Raw genomic sequence first — 16970 nt, 5'->3', positions numbered from 1 at the left:
TTTTCGCCGCATCCTGAGATCCACAATCAGTGCCATGTACCACCACATGTACACACTCAACCTCTTTCCAGCAGCACTGACTCACCCGATCTCAAAGTTGTCCTGGTCCCCAGTTTCATTTCATGCTTTGTCTCATCCGAAGTCTTAACAAGAAACTTTTTCCCTTCCTTTCAGGTGTTAAGGAACGCAAACTCCAACAACTTAGGGGCACTGATGCCCTTTCGAATCCTTCCTCCTCTTCTCTTCCCTCTGACCCCATCCTTTCTTCTAATCCCACCTCTCACCATGTTTTCACTATACCCTCTGACCTTCCCCTCTCTGATGGTGAACAATCTGTGCTCAGCAAAGGCCTCAGTTTTATCCCATTACGTCCCCACCTCAAAGAATTCTGGGCTCGGCATGATGATGAACTTATCTTCCATTGTCTTTGACTTCATGCTCACTTCTTTGGGCAGGGATCCTCCCCCTGGTCCATGGACCCTTTCACCTGTCTACAATACTCTCCCTTCACCAGGATCCCTCTCTCTAGCCTCTTACTCATTCTCTTTATCTTTCCATTGAGAATCATCATAATTTCTCTGCTCCCCTCACCCACTCTAACCTGTCTCCCTCTGAACTCCGTTCTCTTAGGTCTAACCCTGGATTGGTTATCAAACCTGCTGACAAGGGTGGTGAAGTTGTTGCACAAAGTACCGACCACTACCTTGCAGAGACTGAGCTCCAACTCTCAGACACTTCTTCGTACCTCCCCTGGACTATGACCCCACAACCAAACATCAAGCCATTGCCTCCAGGACTGTCACTGACCTCATCACCTCTGGAGATTGCCCCTCTACAACTTCCCACCTTACAGTCCCCCAACCCCACACAGCCTATTTTTACCTCCTTCCCAAAATCCACAAACAAGGCTGCCCTGTTAGACCTATTGTTTCAGCCTGTTCCTGCCCTGCTGAAATTATTTCTTCCTATCTTGACTCTTTTTTTTCTCTCCTTGTCCAGTCTCTTCCCATCCAATTCATGATTCTTCTGAAAGCTTACATCATTTCAACAATTTCCAGTTTCCTGGCCCTAACCGCCTCCTCTTCATCTCCAACCCCCACCAAGATGGTTTGCGGGCTCTCTGCTTCTTCCTTGAACAGAAACCCAAACAGTCCCCATCCAACACCACCTTTCTCCACCTGGCTGAAAAATTTCTCCTTCAAATGAAAGGTGCAACCATGGGTACTTGCATGAGCTTTTGTTATGCCTTTCTTTTTGTGGAATATGTGGAACGTTCCTTGTTTCAGTTGTTAGGAACAATGTATAGCTTAGGTTTAATTTATAATTTGTATTTGGGTGTTAAAAGGTGAAACCTGGCATCAGTCTTATTTAGAGGCTTTTGAAAGCCGGGTGCCAGGAAGTCTGGGACCCTGTTTGTATACATGTATTTTTAATTAGGCTTTACAACTCTAAGTGAAGAGATGGCTTACTAAGGGGTTAGTAGTTTAGTGAAGTTTTTTTAAAAAGTAGAAAAAACTGTCCTGTTGCCTAGCGACAGGGGTCTAGAGACACACACAGATGGGGAAACACAGAAGAGTGATCAGTTTGAGTATACCGGAGTGTGCAGGCAGAAGGTCTAGTCTCTCTAATAAGAAATCCTGCAAGCCTGCTGGGCAACTGAGTTTAGGAATTCGTGTGTTTGCTCTGAAGTTGAAGTAATAGTGAATTTAGATTGCAGTTTTTGGGTGTCTCAGGGAGAGATATCAGCTAAAGAAAAGCACCTACTGAATGATCAGAAGTCCACTGGAAGAAAACAATTTGAAACTGAGCTAATCCAAGCAAGGAACCTTGGTGTTCAGACAGTGGTGAATCTTCACTGGGGTTGTGTGTCTGTAAGGGTTGCTGGGACAAAAGGAATAGTGAGAGTTTGGATCATTTTCTGGGGCAGAATTTTATGTCCAGGGGGCAGGTGCACGCCCAATCTGATCGAGCGTAAAATCATGTGAGAAGACATCAGGCAAACGTCCAGACATCATCCCACACTTGCGCGACATTTCGCTCGGCTGGCATGCTCAAAAGTCAGAAGCGCCCCAGGCAACAATTAAGAGGGTTAAGCCCATTAACAGCGCAATTGTCTCTGATTTTTCGTGGTATGTCCAACCTTACATTTGGTAGATAGACAAATCGGCCAGACTGAATTTGTATTTTTTTTGAATCTTCATCCAAGGGCGGGATGAGGTTTCCGCTATAAAAATAAAAATCTATGGCGAGCATTTTTATCATCTATATGTTCAAGTGCCTGATTGGTGATGCTTGTACATTCTTTTTTCCAGCTTTTCACAACTTTATTTCATGGTTTTTGAGTCTGCAGCTCCCTGCCTTCAGAGAGCTTTCTCTCACTGCTTGCCCATGGAAACGTCATCACCCGCCATCCTCCCGCCCCCATCCTGGCAGCGCTGAACTTTTTAGCGCGCGTTTCACGCTAGCCGGCCATTAATTGGCCAGCCAGTGTGAAATTGTGGTCGGGGTCCGTTTCCCGACCGATCCCAGGCCCGCTGATCACAGCTGCCCACCGAGGTGAAAATTCAGGCCCTGGTATCTGTATTGAAATCCTTCCAACCTTTTTGTCTAGTGTACTATAGTTCATTCTTTTTTGTTCTTGTTTAATAAACGTTTTATTCTGTGTGTTAACAGTACACTGGCAGACCGTTGTGAATGTGTTCAGTGACTGACCTCCACGGTTTCTAAAAAAAAAAACAAAGTTAGGATCTACCAAGCCAGGTTTCACTCTGGGATCTGACTTTTCCAATATTAATATCAGCTGGGATCATAAGAGCCTTACTCAGGGACCCTTCCCACAACTCTTTCCTGGTATGTCGACAACGGTATCGGTGCCACTCCCTGCCCTCATCCAGAACTGGAAAAGCTAATCAATTTTGCTTCCAATTTCCACCCTTCTCTCACCTTCACATGGTCCACCTCCGACACTTCTCCGTCTCCATTTCTGGGGATGGACTGTCTTCCAATATTAATTACAAGCCCACCAACTCCCACAGCTACCTCGACTACACCTCCTCACAGCTGCTTCCTGTAAGGACTCCATTCCATTCTCCACTGTTTCTCAGTCTGTGGCACATCTGTTCTGATGATGCTACATTGCACAATGGCACTTCCAACATGTCTTCCTCCCCCCCCCCCTTACAGAGGTTGACAGGACCCTCAACCGTGTCTGGTCCATTTCCTGCACTTCTGCTTTCACTGCTTTCCCTCCACCCACCCCCTCCAGAACCATGGTACGGTTCCCCTGTCTTCACTTTCTACCCCACCAGCCTCCGTATTCAAAAGATCATCCTCCGCTATTTCTGCCAACTCCAGCATGATGCCAACACCAAACACCCTCCCTGGTCAGTACTACAAAGAAATCATTCCTTTTCCTACACTCCTCTATCACCCCCAACTCCCCATTTCTTTCCCAAGGCACCTTCCCATGCAACTTCAGGAGGTGTAATACTTGATCCTTTACCTGCTCTCTCCTCACTGTCCAAGGTTCCAAACAGTCCTTCCAGGTGAAGCAGCAATTTACTTGTACTTCTTTCAAATTTAGTTTACTGTATTCGCTACTCACAATACAGTCTCCTCTATAGTGGGGAGAGCAAACGCAGACTGGGTGACCGCTTTGCGAAAGACCTCCGCTCAGTCCGCAAGCATGATCCCAACCTTCCAGTTACCTGCCATTTCAATTCACCAGTTTGCTTTCATTCTCACATTTCTGTCCCCAGCCTGCCACAATGTTTCGGTGAAGCCCAATGCAAACTGTTGGAACAGCATCTCATCTTCTGATTAGGTACTTTACAGCTTTCTGCATTCAACATTGAGTTCAACAATTTTAGACTATAAACTCTGTCCTTCATGTTGAATTTTTTTCTTGTCAAGTACCACACTACATCTTGTTTTTTCTTTCAGACTGAGTGGACCTTTATTCTGCTCTTATTGCCTACTCTGGACCTTTGTTTTGTTTCTTTACTAAAACCATTACCACTCCCTTTGCCTTTTGTTCCATGACATCTTTAGTATTTAATCTGCCTCACCCTCTAACCCATCCCTGACCATCCCTTTTGTTTCACCAGACCCTCCCCCTTTTGCAACAGCATAAAACCCATCACATTTCTACCCCTCCTCAGTTCCAAAGAAAAGTCATAGTGTACTCAAAACATTAAATGTTTCTCTCTCCATAGATGCTGCCAGGTCTGCTGAGTTTTTTTCAGCACTTTCTATTTTTAATCCAGAGCGTTAGTTTAATTTAAATTGTGAGAGTGAGACAAGGGTTTCAAACTATTAAACGGCAAATTTAGGAGGAATATCAGGAAGATCGTCACACAGAAAGTGGTCAACACATGGAATGAATGTCCAGTTATAGAACTGGAGGTCATAACATTGGAATGTTTTAAGAAACAACTAGATACAGTGGGGGGTTTGGGGGGGTGGTGTTCTTGTAGGATTTCTCTGAATGAATCTATTAATAAGCTGAATTGAATGGCCTTCCTTATCTGAAATTATCTTGTAATTGAGTATTTAAACTGACAAAAAAAAAACTAAAGTTCTAGCTGCTTATTAAAGAAGTTGTTCAGTGCTTTTTGGCAAAAAAATATTAGATTTCTTAAACAAGATGGTATGGGAGTTTTAAATGCGATTTTGAAGTACTTTTTAAAATAAACATTTGTGCAGTTTCTGGAAAACCTAACAAGATGAGGGGGAGGCCTATCATGTATTACAATTGTTTTAAACAGTCAGTATATAAAATGTGTTTACATGTGTAACAGTGTAACAATCTGTATTAGTTATATACAATATAGTAACAGGAGTTAGGATTGACACTGTAAAATGCAGACCATAGACCAGAACACCTACTTGAAATTTTATTGTGTATTAGGTACTGCAGAAAGTGCGAAACTAAACGCGGGTAATGTGGACAGGTGTTACAGATCTAACACTGGTAGTTATTGGGATTACAGAATGATTTCACAAAATTATGCATGGTTCCCTCAGGCATATAATATATTCCTGATAAAGTGTGCTCTAACAACCCAAAGTCAGCAATTGTTCATCAATTGTATAAAAGCTCTGTATAAAAAGTGATAGATCAGATGACAACAATATGCAACAAAGTTCCATCAAAGCCAATTCAATCCATAATTCAGCACTACTAGCTCAGAAAACTCAAAGACACCCATGTGCACCAGGTTTATTATTTTTCTTCTTTTACAGATTTTAGTGTACTGGGCTTCCTTGATCACTTACAACAAAAACTGAGAATGCTATTACAGTGCCATTTTTTGCATTGATGCAAAGTTATTTTGGGCCATACCGTGACATGAAATCTAGCAGTGGAACTCAAGAATGCCATCTCACATCTAAATGTTCTAAAACACATGTAGTAAGAGACACCTTTTCCTAAAGTCACCAATGGTTGCAGTATAACTGCAGGCTAGAATGAAGCTGACATTCGAAAGGACCCCAGGTGGCCTATTAAAATTGAAAGAATTCCATTCAAAGTTATGAGCACACCCTCCTGCTCTGTTCCTCTAGCATTAAAACCTAGCTGCCAGAGAACAGTGGCCCTAGCATGATTCAAAAACCATATTCAGAACTACTGTTGCTGCAGCTGGATGCCTGTGAAATTCAATCACTGCACATTATGTTAGGGATTGATTGCCTATGGATCATGGCTTGGTTTCAGGTACTTGCAGCATAACTGCAGTTTTCAATGAACTCTCAACGCTATTACAAACTAGAATTAAACACATGAACATAGATGCATGCATTATTTAGCAAATAAAATTGTAGCCAAAATGCTCAAATATGCAAATAAAACCCACAAAATCTATTATATTTCTAAGGATTGTAGATGTTAAATCTTGCAATAAGTTGGAATATTGGTGTATTTTTTTTTAAAAACGTGAATAATATTTTCTAACCTGCTTTATAGTAACAGATGGCGGCTGTGGAACTGCTTCTACCGTAACAGGTTCATGTTTTGAAGAAGGCTGAAAAGGATTTTAAAAAAAGCAAGATCATATTACAATTTTGTTTTGTATACATTCAAATTATCTAAACACATTAAAAAAAGAATCAATTTCCTATCCTATGGGAACAAAGCTCTCAAGCTGAAAGTTTGCATTGAGTATAGTTACTACTCTAACCGAAAACGGCTCAGAGAAGGTTAGCATGACTGAACAGCCACGGTACCAATCAGCTACAAAGACCGACTAAGGAAATTAAATCCATTCTTACTGGAAAAAGAAATTTGACAGGACGAAGGTAAGGAAGAAAGATTTACCTACTTTTGCTGGAAAAGACAACATACTGTTGAAACTTTTTGTCTTGCTTTTATCAGGACAGAGGAAAGAATACCAAATTTCAAAAGGAACAACAATTTATACTATGTGAGAAAAGGGTGCTCCTTGGTTGGCATGTGGACTCTGATTGGTCAAGACGTTATCACAGAGAACGCACCAGGAACAGTTATTCCCCAGCTTTTGTTTAAATTCAAGTTTAAATATTGTATTCTCCATGGTAATGCCTCAGCCAAAGTCCACTTGGCAGCCAATCAGCATCCTATTCTCATGCAGTATAAATTGTTGTTCTCTTTGAAATTTGATATTCTTGCTTCTGTCCTAATAAATGCAAGACATAAAGCTTCAACAACATGTCACTTTTCTCAGCAATACTCAAGTTCTGTACTATCAAGTGACTATTACTCACATTTATTTACTCCATGCCGTGAAGGAAACCGGTTTGTGCATGAGAAAAGTAATGAGGACGGGATGATAATTTATTAAACTACAGAACAGGAAAAGCCAATTCAACACATCAAACTTATTGCTTGCAACAGGACATGCACATAGGCAGTGATGTAATACCTCTCCCTTCCACCACCCCCCAACAACCAAAGACTTATTCAGAGGTTGTTCAAACGCAAAAAACCTGGGATATTAATCTAAAATTATTTTCTTTTTTAGATGCAAGCCTCATCTCAGTGACAGCACACTTGCCCCAGTCAGAAGTTTATGGGTTCAATTCCCATTCTAGAGACTTTAAACACAAAGCACACTGACACTTCAGTGCAGTACTGAGGGAGTGCCTACTCCGAGATGTCATCTTTGAGTTTAATGGTTAAATCAAATCTAACTATCCCCTTAGGTTTTTTTTAAATTTATTCAGCAGGGTAATGGGCATCCCTGGCTAGGCCAGCATTCATTGTCCAACCCCAGTTGCCCTTGAGAAGGTGGTGGTGGTGATGAGTTACCTTCTTGAACTGCCGCAGTTCGAGCGGTGTAGATATATTCACAGTGCTGCCTGGGAGGGTGATCCAGGATTTTGACTCAGCAACAATGAAGGAACGATGATATATGTCCAAGTCAATATGGTGTGTAATTTGAAGGGGAACTTGCAGGTGGGGGCATTCCCACACGCCTACTCCCCTTGCCCTTCTAGGTGGTAGAGGTCACAGGTTTAGAAGGTGCTGTCAAAGGAGCCTCTCTGAGATGCTGCAGTTTATCTTGTCGATGGCACACACTACAGCCTCTGTGTGGTGGTGGTGCTGAAGTGAACGTTTAAGGTGGTGGATATGGTCCCACTCAAACGAATTGCTGTGTCTTGGATGGTGTCGAGCTTCTTGAGTTTTTGTTGTTACACTCATTCAGGCAAGCAGAGAGTATTCCATCACACTCCTGATTTGTGCCTGGTGGATGGTGGACAGGCTTCGGAGAGTCAGGTGGTGTAGCGGTAATTTCACTGGACTAGTAATCCAGAGGCCAAAGCCTCCAGGGACTGGGGTTCAAATCCCACCACGGCAGCTGGTGGAATTTAAATTCCATTAATAAATCTGGAACATAAAGCTAGTCTCAGTATAATCATAACCATAAAACTACCATTGATTGTTGTAAAAATCCATCTGGTTCACTAATGTCCTTTAGGGAAGGAAATCTGCTGTCCTTATCGAGTCTGGCCTACATGTGACTCCAGACCTGCACCAATGTGGTCGACTTTTAACTGCCTTCTGAAATAGCCTAGCAAGCCACTCAGTTCAAGGGCAACCAGGGATTGGCAAAAAATGCTGGCCTTGTCAGTGATGTTCACATCCCATGGAAGAGTGAAAAGGAAAAAATTCCCAGCATCTGACCTGCTCTTGCAGCCACAGTATTTATGAGTATTGCTGAAAAAAGGTGTGTGTTGTATTTGGATTTATATTCTTGCAAAATGTCCTGATGAGTGCAACACAAAAAGTTTTGACAAAAATCTCATAACTATTGGTATTTATATGGCTGGTCCAAGTTAAGTTTCCAGTCAACTGTAAACACCAGGATGCTCATGGTGGGGGATTCAGCTATGGTAATGCCACTAAAGGTCATGAGGAGATAGTTAGAATCTGTCCTGTTAGAGATATCATTGACTGGCACTTGTGTGATGTAAATGTTACTTGGCACTTATCAGCCTAAGCCTGAATGTTGTCCAGATCTTGCTGCATGCTTCATTACCTGGATTGTTAGGAATGGGATGGAACACTGCAACCATCAGTGAAACTCCTACTTTTGATGTTACTTTGGAGGGAAGGTCACTGATATAGCAGCTGAATATAACTGGCCTAGGGCACTGCCTTGAAAAACTCTTGCAGCAGTAGCCTGGGGCTTAGATGATCGGTCTTCAACAACCATCATCCTTAGTGTTAGTACGGACTCCAACGAGGGGAGAAATCCACCCCAACCCACCTCCCCCGACTCACCTTGACTTCAATTTATCTAGGGTTCCTTGCTGCCACACTTGGTCAAAAGCTGCATTGATGTCAAGGGCAATCACTCAGACTTCATTTCTGGATCATTTTGATGATGAATGAGTGTAGAGCGCTGGGGCTATAATTGGCTGGATTGGATTATCCTGCTTTTTTATATTCAGGACAAAACCTGAGCATTCTTCCACATTATCAGGTAGACACCAGTGTTGTAGCTGTAGTGGAACAGCTTAGCTAGAGATGCGGCTGGTTTTGAAGCACAAGTCTGCATCTGGGATGTTGCTGGGGCCCATACCAAGGTGAAAGTAAAAGGTACTACCACACCAGCTGAAGAAAAGTAGGGGAGTTCTCCACATGACCTGGCCAATATTTATTCTTCAACCAATATCATGAAAATAGTACATATGTAAAGCACTTTGGCCCGTCCCGGGGTCATGATAGGTGCTATGACAAATGTTCTCGAGACGCTGGATTTCAGTACCTTCTGAATGAGCAACTAAAGAGTACCTACTAGAGGGCAGCAAAAATGAGCAAATAAATTAAGGGGAAAAAACAGCAATTTGGACATTTTACAATCAATTCTGATTTCCAATTAATCCTAATATCAAAAATAATATTCAGTTTTCTTTCCAAATGAATGATTCAACTTAGTTTCCTAGCACTGACTAAAATTTTGTACTAGCAAAAATCAATAAAACTTGAATCCAGAAAGAATCCCTCACTGAAAGATTTAAAGAAAACAAACCTGAGTTATTTTGGTCCTGAAACATTGGATTTCACCATCCTCTGAATGAGTGAATAAAAACATAGGCATATTCTGGTTACCATCTTGCAAGTAGCCTTCCATTTCCACCTTCCTTTTCAGAGTTGAGTTCCAGTGGTTCTTTACAGCATTGTCCGTTCTATCATTAAAAAATGTCATTACTCAATGATTGGGTTATATTAAATAGAAAAGGAACAGTTAGCTTGGAGTGCTTAAAATCTGATCAAAACTTTTAAATGATGTCAAACTTGAGAAGTGTACTTAATGCACGAATATGGAAATTGAAGCTTAGCATCGTTGTGTGTGTCAATCACAAAGTGAGAAATTGCCATTAAGAAAGTGGTAACAGAGCAACTTATGGGCTCATTCTTGTCACGACAGGCACCCTCCCTGCCCCACCCCCTGTAAATAAAGTGGTACAGGAATGCTTTAATTTTCCTGGGTTCCCACAGGTTGTATACTCAAAATTCAGTAAATGCTGTCCACACCTACCCTTCTACGCCAATGATCCATCCTCATATGCTGGGATGGGTTAACACTGCCAGACCGGTAGTGTATGTCTTACCATATTTGCAGTGGCAGAAATTAAGGAATTTCAGTTCTAATGTCTCCAAATAAAACCGAGGTACAAGTTCTTAAAATATATATATTTATAAACAAACCTCAGTATCTCAATGTTAACTTTTTGGAGCACAGACCTTTCAGGAGAATATACATTACAGTTTTGCAAGCTGAAATACATATTTGTACCTCAAAACTGAATATTACTGCCTTTTAAAAAAATTGATCTGTAAAATTCAAACCTTGCCTCTCACAGCACCAGCTATAGACTGCAATACTTGAACTCTGATTTTTTAAAAATTCTTTTGTGAGATTTGGAAATGCTGGCAAGGCCAACTTTTGTGGTCAATCTCTAATTGCCCTTAAGGTGGTGGTGGTGAGCTGCCTTCTTGAATCACTGCAGTCCATCTGGTGCAGATACACCCACAGTGCGATTAGGAAGGGAGTTCCAGGATTTTGGTCCAACAACAGCAAAGGAACAGCAATATAATTCCAAATCAAGATGGTGTGTGGCTTAGAGGGGAATGTTCAGATGGTGGTGTTCCCATGCATCTGCTGCCTTTATCCTTCTCAGTGGTAGATGTTGCAGGTTTGGAAGGAACCTTGATGAATTGCTCCAGTGCAACATAGTACACACTGCTGCCACTGAGAGTCAGTGGTGGAGGGAATGAATATTTCAAGTGGTGGATGGGGTGCTAATCAAGCAGGCTGCTGTGTCCTGGGTTATGTCAAGCTTCTCAAGTTTTGTTGGAGGTGCACTCATCCAGGCAAGTGGAGAGTATTCCATCAAGCTCCTGACTTGTGCCTAGTAGATGGTAGGCAGGCTTTGGGGATTCAGGAGATGAGTTACTCACCTCAGAATTCCCACGCTCTGATCTGCTTTTGTTGCCACAGTGCTTATATGTCTACTCCAGTCCAGTTTCTGGTCAATGGTAACTCCCTGGATGTTGATAGTGGGGCTTTCAATGATAGTCATTGAATGTCAAGGAGAGATGGTTAAATTCTCTCTCATTGGAGGTTTGCCTGGTGCTTGTGAGACGCGAATGTTACTTGCTACTTATTAGCCCAAGCCTGAATGTTGAACAGGTCTTGCTGCATATGGACACAGACTGCTTCAGTATCTGAGGAGTCGTGAATGCACAATGTTCAGCAGCAATCAGCGGACATCCTCACTTTTGTAGTGATGCCCTGGAACTTAGATGATTGGCTCCACCAAACATCTTCCTCTTTGCTAAATATGACTCCAATCAGTGGAGAATTTTTTCCTCTCAATTTCTATTGACTGCAATTTTGCCAGCACTCCTTGATTCCACACTCAGTCAAATGCTGCCTTGATGTCAAAGGCAGTCACTCTCACCTCACCTCAAGTTCAGCTCTTTGGTCCGTATTTGGACCAAGGCTGTAATGAGGTCAGGAACCTAGTGACCCTGGCTGAAGCTATAAGCATCAGTGAGCAGTTTATTGCTGATAAGTCCATTTGATAGCACTGTTAACAACACCTTCCATCACTTTGCTGATTGAGGGGGCATTGGTGCAGCAATTGACTAGATTGGATTTGTCCTGCTTTTGTGGGCAGAACATACCTGGGCAATTTTCCACATTGTCTTGAATAGACAATGTTGTAGCTGTACTAGAACAGTTTGGCTAGGGCACTGCTAATTCTGGAGCACAAGTCTTCAAGCCCACAGTCTTTGCAGTATTCAGTGCCTTCAGCCATTTCTTGATATCATGTGGAGTGAATCGAGTTGGCTGAAGATTGGTCTCTGCGATGCTGGGAACTTTAGGAGGCCGAAATGAATCATCCACTCAGCACTTCTGGCTAAAGATGGCTGAGAATGTTTCAGCCTTGTCTTTTGCACTGATAATATACTATAAATTTAGTATAAAATATTGATGTATTGCTATTTTCTCCTTTTTTTCCCCCCAATCCATGCTTTTGGACATTCTTTTCCCTCTGTTGCATTTATGTTCTCTTTCTTTTGCTCACTTCCTCCCAATATGTCACCTGCCCCTGGTCTCCTTTCATCCACTGGAACGATATTGTCAAAGCCTATGGGAAGCTAGTGGCCAAAATTTCTACAGTATTCTTTAAATGTGCTCTTCTGCGCAACTGTTACAGCATGTAGGAACAGAGCTATTATACATACAAACATCAGGCAAGTGAAAGTGTGGACGAACAACTTTGCAGCAATCTGGGTATTGTCTGGATATTTCAGCTACTGCTAATTTCAAATCCAACAGAAAACAAACTAAAAGGAAATGCTCATCCCTAGCACACTGTTGACAAGATCAAATGGAACACTTGCCTTCCTGGTAGTAGTTTTGCTATCTCTGCCCAGCGGTTGCCAAGGACCTTGTGGGCTTCGTAAATAATCTTGTCCTCCTCTTCAGTCCAAGATGACTTCTTAACCTCAGGATTGAGGTGATTGTGCCAACGTTCACGACACTGTTTGCCAAGTCTACCTTTTAGGTGCCGAGCAATCAACGACCAACGTTTTGGCCCATGCTTCTGAACTAATTCAATTACCTAAATGAAAGAGAGTCAAAGATCAGTTAATTCACCCTGCTCGCTGTTTAATACATTATGTACCTCAATAAGCATGTGCATATTTTCCAAATTTTCCTATACAACACACCAAAAATTACAATTATGAGGTTAGCAACCTGATCCCAGCCCTCTGCCAATATTGCTGCAGTTAGGCACAGCAATAAGGAAGGAAAGCCAGGTGATTTCTTTCTCCAACTTCCACTCCTCATCCCACTGGATAAGGACATAACCTATACTCAGCACCTTATATCATTTACTGAAAGGAAAGATGGGAGACTAGCACCATATAAGGAATCAGTTATAAATCCAAGTCTTCAGTGATACTTTATATGTGCTGCTTTATATAGAACCACTATAAACAGATTACAATGACATTTTAAACATTTTTTATTCATTCACTGGATGTGGGATTCGCTGGCTGGGCCAGCATTTATTGCCCATCCCTAATTTCCCTTGAGGTGGTGCTGCTGAGTTGCCTTCTTGAACTGCTGCAGTCCATGTGGTGTAGGCACATCCACAATGCTGTTAGGAAGGGAGTTCCAGGATTTTCACCCAGCAACAGTGAAGGAACGGCGATATATTTCTAACTCAGGATGGTGAGTGACTTGGAGGGTAACTTCCATGTGGTGTTCCCATCTATCTGCTGCCCTTATCCTTCTAGATGATAGTGGGTTTTGAAGGTGCTGTTGAAAGAGCCTTGGTGAATCCCTGCAGTGCATCTTGTAGATGGTACACACTGCTACTATTGTGCGACGGTGGTGGAGGGAGTGAATGTTTGTGGATGTAGTGCCAATCAAGCAGGCTGCTTTGTCCTGGACAGTGTCAAGCTTCTTGGGTGTTGTAGGAGCTGCACTCAACCAGGCAAGGGGAGTATTCCATCACACACCTGACTTGTGCCTGTAGATGGGGGACAGGCTTTAGGGAGTCAGGAGGTGAGTTACTCATCGCACTATTCCTAGCCTCTGATCTGCTCTTGTAGCCACAGTATTTATATGGCTAGTCCAGTTCAGTTTTGGTAACCCCCAGGATGTTGATAGTGGGAGATTTAGTGATGGTAATGCCATTGAACATCAAGGGGCAATGGTTGGATTCTCTCTTGTTGGAGATGGTCATTGCCTGATACTTGTGTGGCGCGAATGTTACTTGCCACTTGTCAGCCCAAGCCTGGATATTGTCCAGGTCTTGCTGCATTTGGGCATGGACTGCTTCATATTAGCTACAGAAATAAAAATAAACTTTATATTCATAGTGCTTACAAAAATTCATTATCACCATATTATAAGCTTTATAATTTCATCCATTTGTACAATATTACCTTCTGATCTTCTTCCTTCGTCCATGGCCCCTTCACAAGCTCTGGGTTCAGAACCTTCAGCCACCGATGCTGGCACTGAAGATCAGTTCGGTTCTGTAACAATTAAAAATTCAAATCAAAGTAAAATCAACACAAAAATGCAGAAATTACACAAGAGGCAGGAAGTTCAGCTTTGTTTATTTTCATTTTGTAATCTCTTTTCACTCCCCAAAATTCCATCCTAGGCCTCTTCCAAGGTTCCGTCATTGGCTTCTTTCAGTGACATTATTGATGAGCACAGGACCAGTTTTTACATATACACTGACAACACCCAGCTCAGTGTCTCTCCATGACTCCACGACCATTACTATGTGGTTAAATTACTTCTCTCATATCAAGTTACAGATAAGCCATCACTTTCTACAACTTAAAACAAAGACCAAATCCATTCTCTTCAGCTTTTACCAGAAACTCCATACTCTTGACCTCTCTGCTGACTCCTTCATTCTGCCTACTTACTTGCTCAAGTTGAACTTTTACTATGCACATAATAGCAGCCTGTTCAACATTGAGCTGAACTTCAAACTTTATATGCTGCTCTTGCCAAAACTGTTTACCATTGTAAACTCAGCTCTGCCATTCTCTCTCCATACCGATGCTGAAACCCTTAGCCATTCTTTTGTTACTTCCAAGCTTTACTTTTGCAATGCTTTCATCACTGGCCTCCAAGTTCCACTTTACATAAATTCCAACTTGTCCAAAACTCTGAAGCTATTATCTCATTTTGCATTATGTTGCAATTCAGACATCAGCCCATCTTTATGGAGTATACTAGCTTCTAATCTACCAATGCATTAAATTCACATCTTCACCCTGGATTATATAACCTCCACTGCATCATAAAGCTGCTCTTTTATAGTCCTATAGCTTTGCAAATTTCCTTCGATCACCTGTGCCTCACCTCTCTTCTACAATACAGCAACTCAGTCCTATTCTGAAATTCTCCATCTAAAGCCATCCAACACACAACTCTTCTCCTTACCTACAAATGCTTGCTCAAAACCACTCCTACTAAACCTTCAGCTGCCTCCATTCTTATTAGTGAGCATCAGCTTCAGCTTCGTGAACCATTTTGAGATGCTCAAAATAAATTGTTTTCAGTTTTTTAACAATCTTCTTCCTGAAAAAATTGCCAGAAAAAAAGAGTTGCCAACCAACCAACTCCACATACAGTATAAATTGTTGTTTTCCCCTTTATATTGGCATTCTTGCGAGTGCCCTGATGAATGTAAGACGATAAGCTTAGACATGCCTCTTTTTCAGCAATGCTCAAGCTCTGTACTACCAAACAACTATTCCTGAAAATAAGATACACTTAAAATTATATTAAAACCAAAGCAAAAAAAATCAAGTACAATCCACCAATTCAAAATCACTTTTTCACTTAACTTTGAAATAAGATAAACAAGATTTAAGTGAAAAGTAAAAAATAAATAATTCATGTTCAGTGTAGACTCAATTATCTTATTTTTCTCAGAGAAATAACATGTTTACATGGCAGGAGTATTGTTTTTTCCATTTTGATCCTCTAATGGTTTTCCATGCTTACCTCTGCTTGTTCATAGCACTCAAATATTGGTCCAGTATGGGTGCACACAAGTGTGTGTGGATGCACGTGTTTATGTGATTAATAGGTAGATCAGGAGATTTTTTGACTTTCCCAATAATGGGAAGGTAGTTTGTAAGATCAGCTTTACTTATGAAGAACCAGGACAAGAATGACTACCTTCAAAAGTCACAACTACAAAGATACTTACAGAGAAATTACTTGCTATAAATCTCCAGTCATTTTTGCCATATTGGTTTATCAGCTTCTTCAACTTTTCATCCTATACAAAGGTAAAAAGTTAACTTAAACCCCTTTAACATGGTAAGTGGTTCCTCTTGCAACCTCAATAAAGATTATATAGACCCAAAATTAAAGAACTCTGCAGCAAAGCACAGTAAGAGGTTCAAACCAAAGAAACTGCGAGACCATGTTTTCTGCACTAACTTAGATTCACTTGTACAAGGGGAAAAAAATAACATCATACAGTACTTTGTTTGTACTGTGTCTGATAAGTGACTTTAAAAATAGCAATTTCCTCACTAAAGAATGTATGATAAACCCATTTACCAACGCGAATCAAAGACAGCTAGTACAGTTGTGTAAATTTAAAAACACAACTATATTACATGCTTTTGTTAATATATTTTATGATTCAGGCCATTGATGTCATGAACAAAGTTTCCCTAAACATCAGAAAGGGTAAAGGCCTTTTAAAACAGGCTTGTCCAACCTTTTATTTTTGAGGGCTACATCTGAAATTTTTTTTTCCTCACTTAAGGAGCCAATGAGCAAATTTCGGAAAGCTACGTTTTAGCACAACAATAAACTGAGTTTGCGAAAAAAAAAGTGCACGCATGTGTGTCCCCGGCTCGCTCCCAGGATCAGGGTGCTCACTCACTCACCTTCATCCATTGTGTGTGAGGCAGCGTGATGGTGTGTAGTGACAAGAGAAAGTGAGAAACCTGAGACTGGAAGTAAGGCAGACACACTCCCTCACTCCCAACCACCCACCTTCCAGCTCCCCAGACCCCAGCCGCACCTTCACTTCCCTTGGGCCCAGCAGCCCTCAGGGCACACACCGCCAGTGTTCGCTGTTCCTCCAATCAGACTGTTTCTCTCCCTCATTTGTTGCTGATAGGCAGTGAGCCTATCAGCAGCAAACGCAGGAAAGGAATGGCCTGTGATTGGAGGAGCAGCCCTTTGCAAAATCTTGAATTTCACTTACCTGCCTTTTGAATTTACCAGCCTGTCTTACCGGCTTTTGAACAGTGGCTCCAGGGGCTTCGCAGGCCACAATGCAGCCTGCGGGCCACCAGTAGGACAAGCCTGCTTTAAAATGTTGTCAATAGCCTGGCTGTATCTGACTGCCAGTAATGCATACGAATGCGTATCCATCACCAGTCTACTAGAAACAGAGAAACAACTTGA

At 41.8% G+C, this 16970-nt stretch overlaps 1 protein-coding gene across 1 annotated transcript in view; it reads right to left on the bottom strand.

Moving 5' to 3' along the window:
• Positions 1–16970, bottom strand: part of mybl2b (v-myb avian myeloblastosis viral oncogene homolog-like 2b) — a 38297-nt gene that overhangs the window by 12342 nt on the left and 8985 nt on the right. Inside the window, exons 3-7 of the mRNA XM_041205438.1 lie at positions 15751–15822; positions 13955–14047; positions 12398–12618; positions 9513–9669; positions 5955–6023 (exon numbers count right to left, since the gene is read on the bottom strand). Of these exons, the coding sequence (XP_041061372.1) occupies positions 5955–6023; positions 9513–9669; positions 12398–12618; positions 13955–14047; positions 15751–15822 (612 nt within the window). The remainder of the gene's footprint in view (positions 1–5954; positions 6024–9512; positions 9670–12397; positions 12619–13954; positions 14048–15750; positions 15823–16970) is intronic.

This window comes from Carcharodon carcharias, chromosome 14 (assembly GCF_017639515.1).
Source record: "Carcharodon carcharias isolate sCarCar2 chromosome 14, sCarCar2.pri, whole genome shotgun sequence".
NCBI classification, from domain to species: domain Eukaryota; kingdom Metazoa; phylum Chordata; class Chondrichthyes; order Lamniformes; family Lamnidae; genus Carcharodon; species Carcharodon carcharias.
This window is presented reverse-complemented; position numbering and strand designations above follow the sequence as displayed.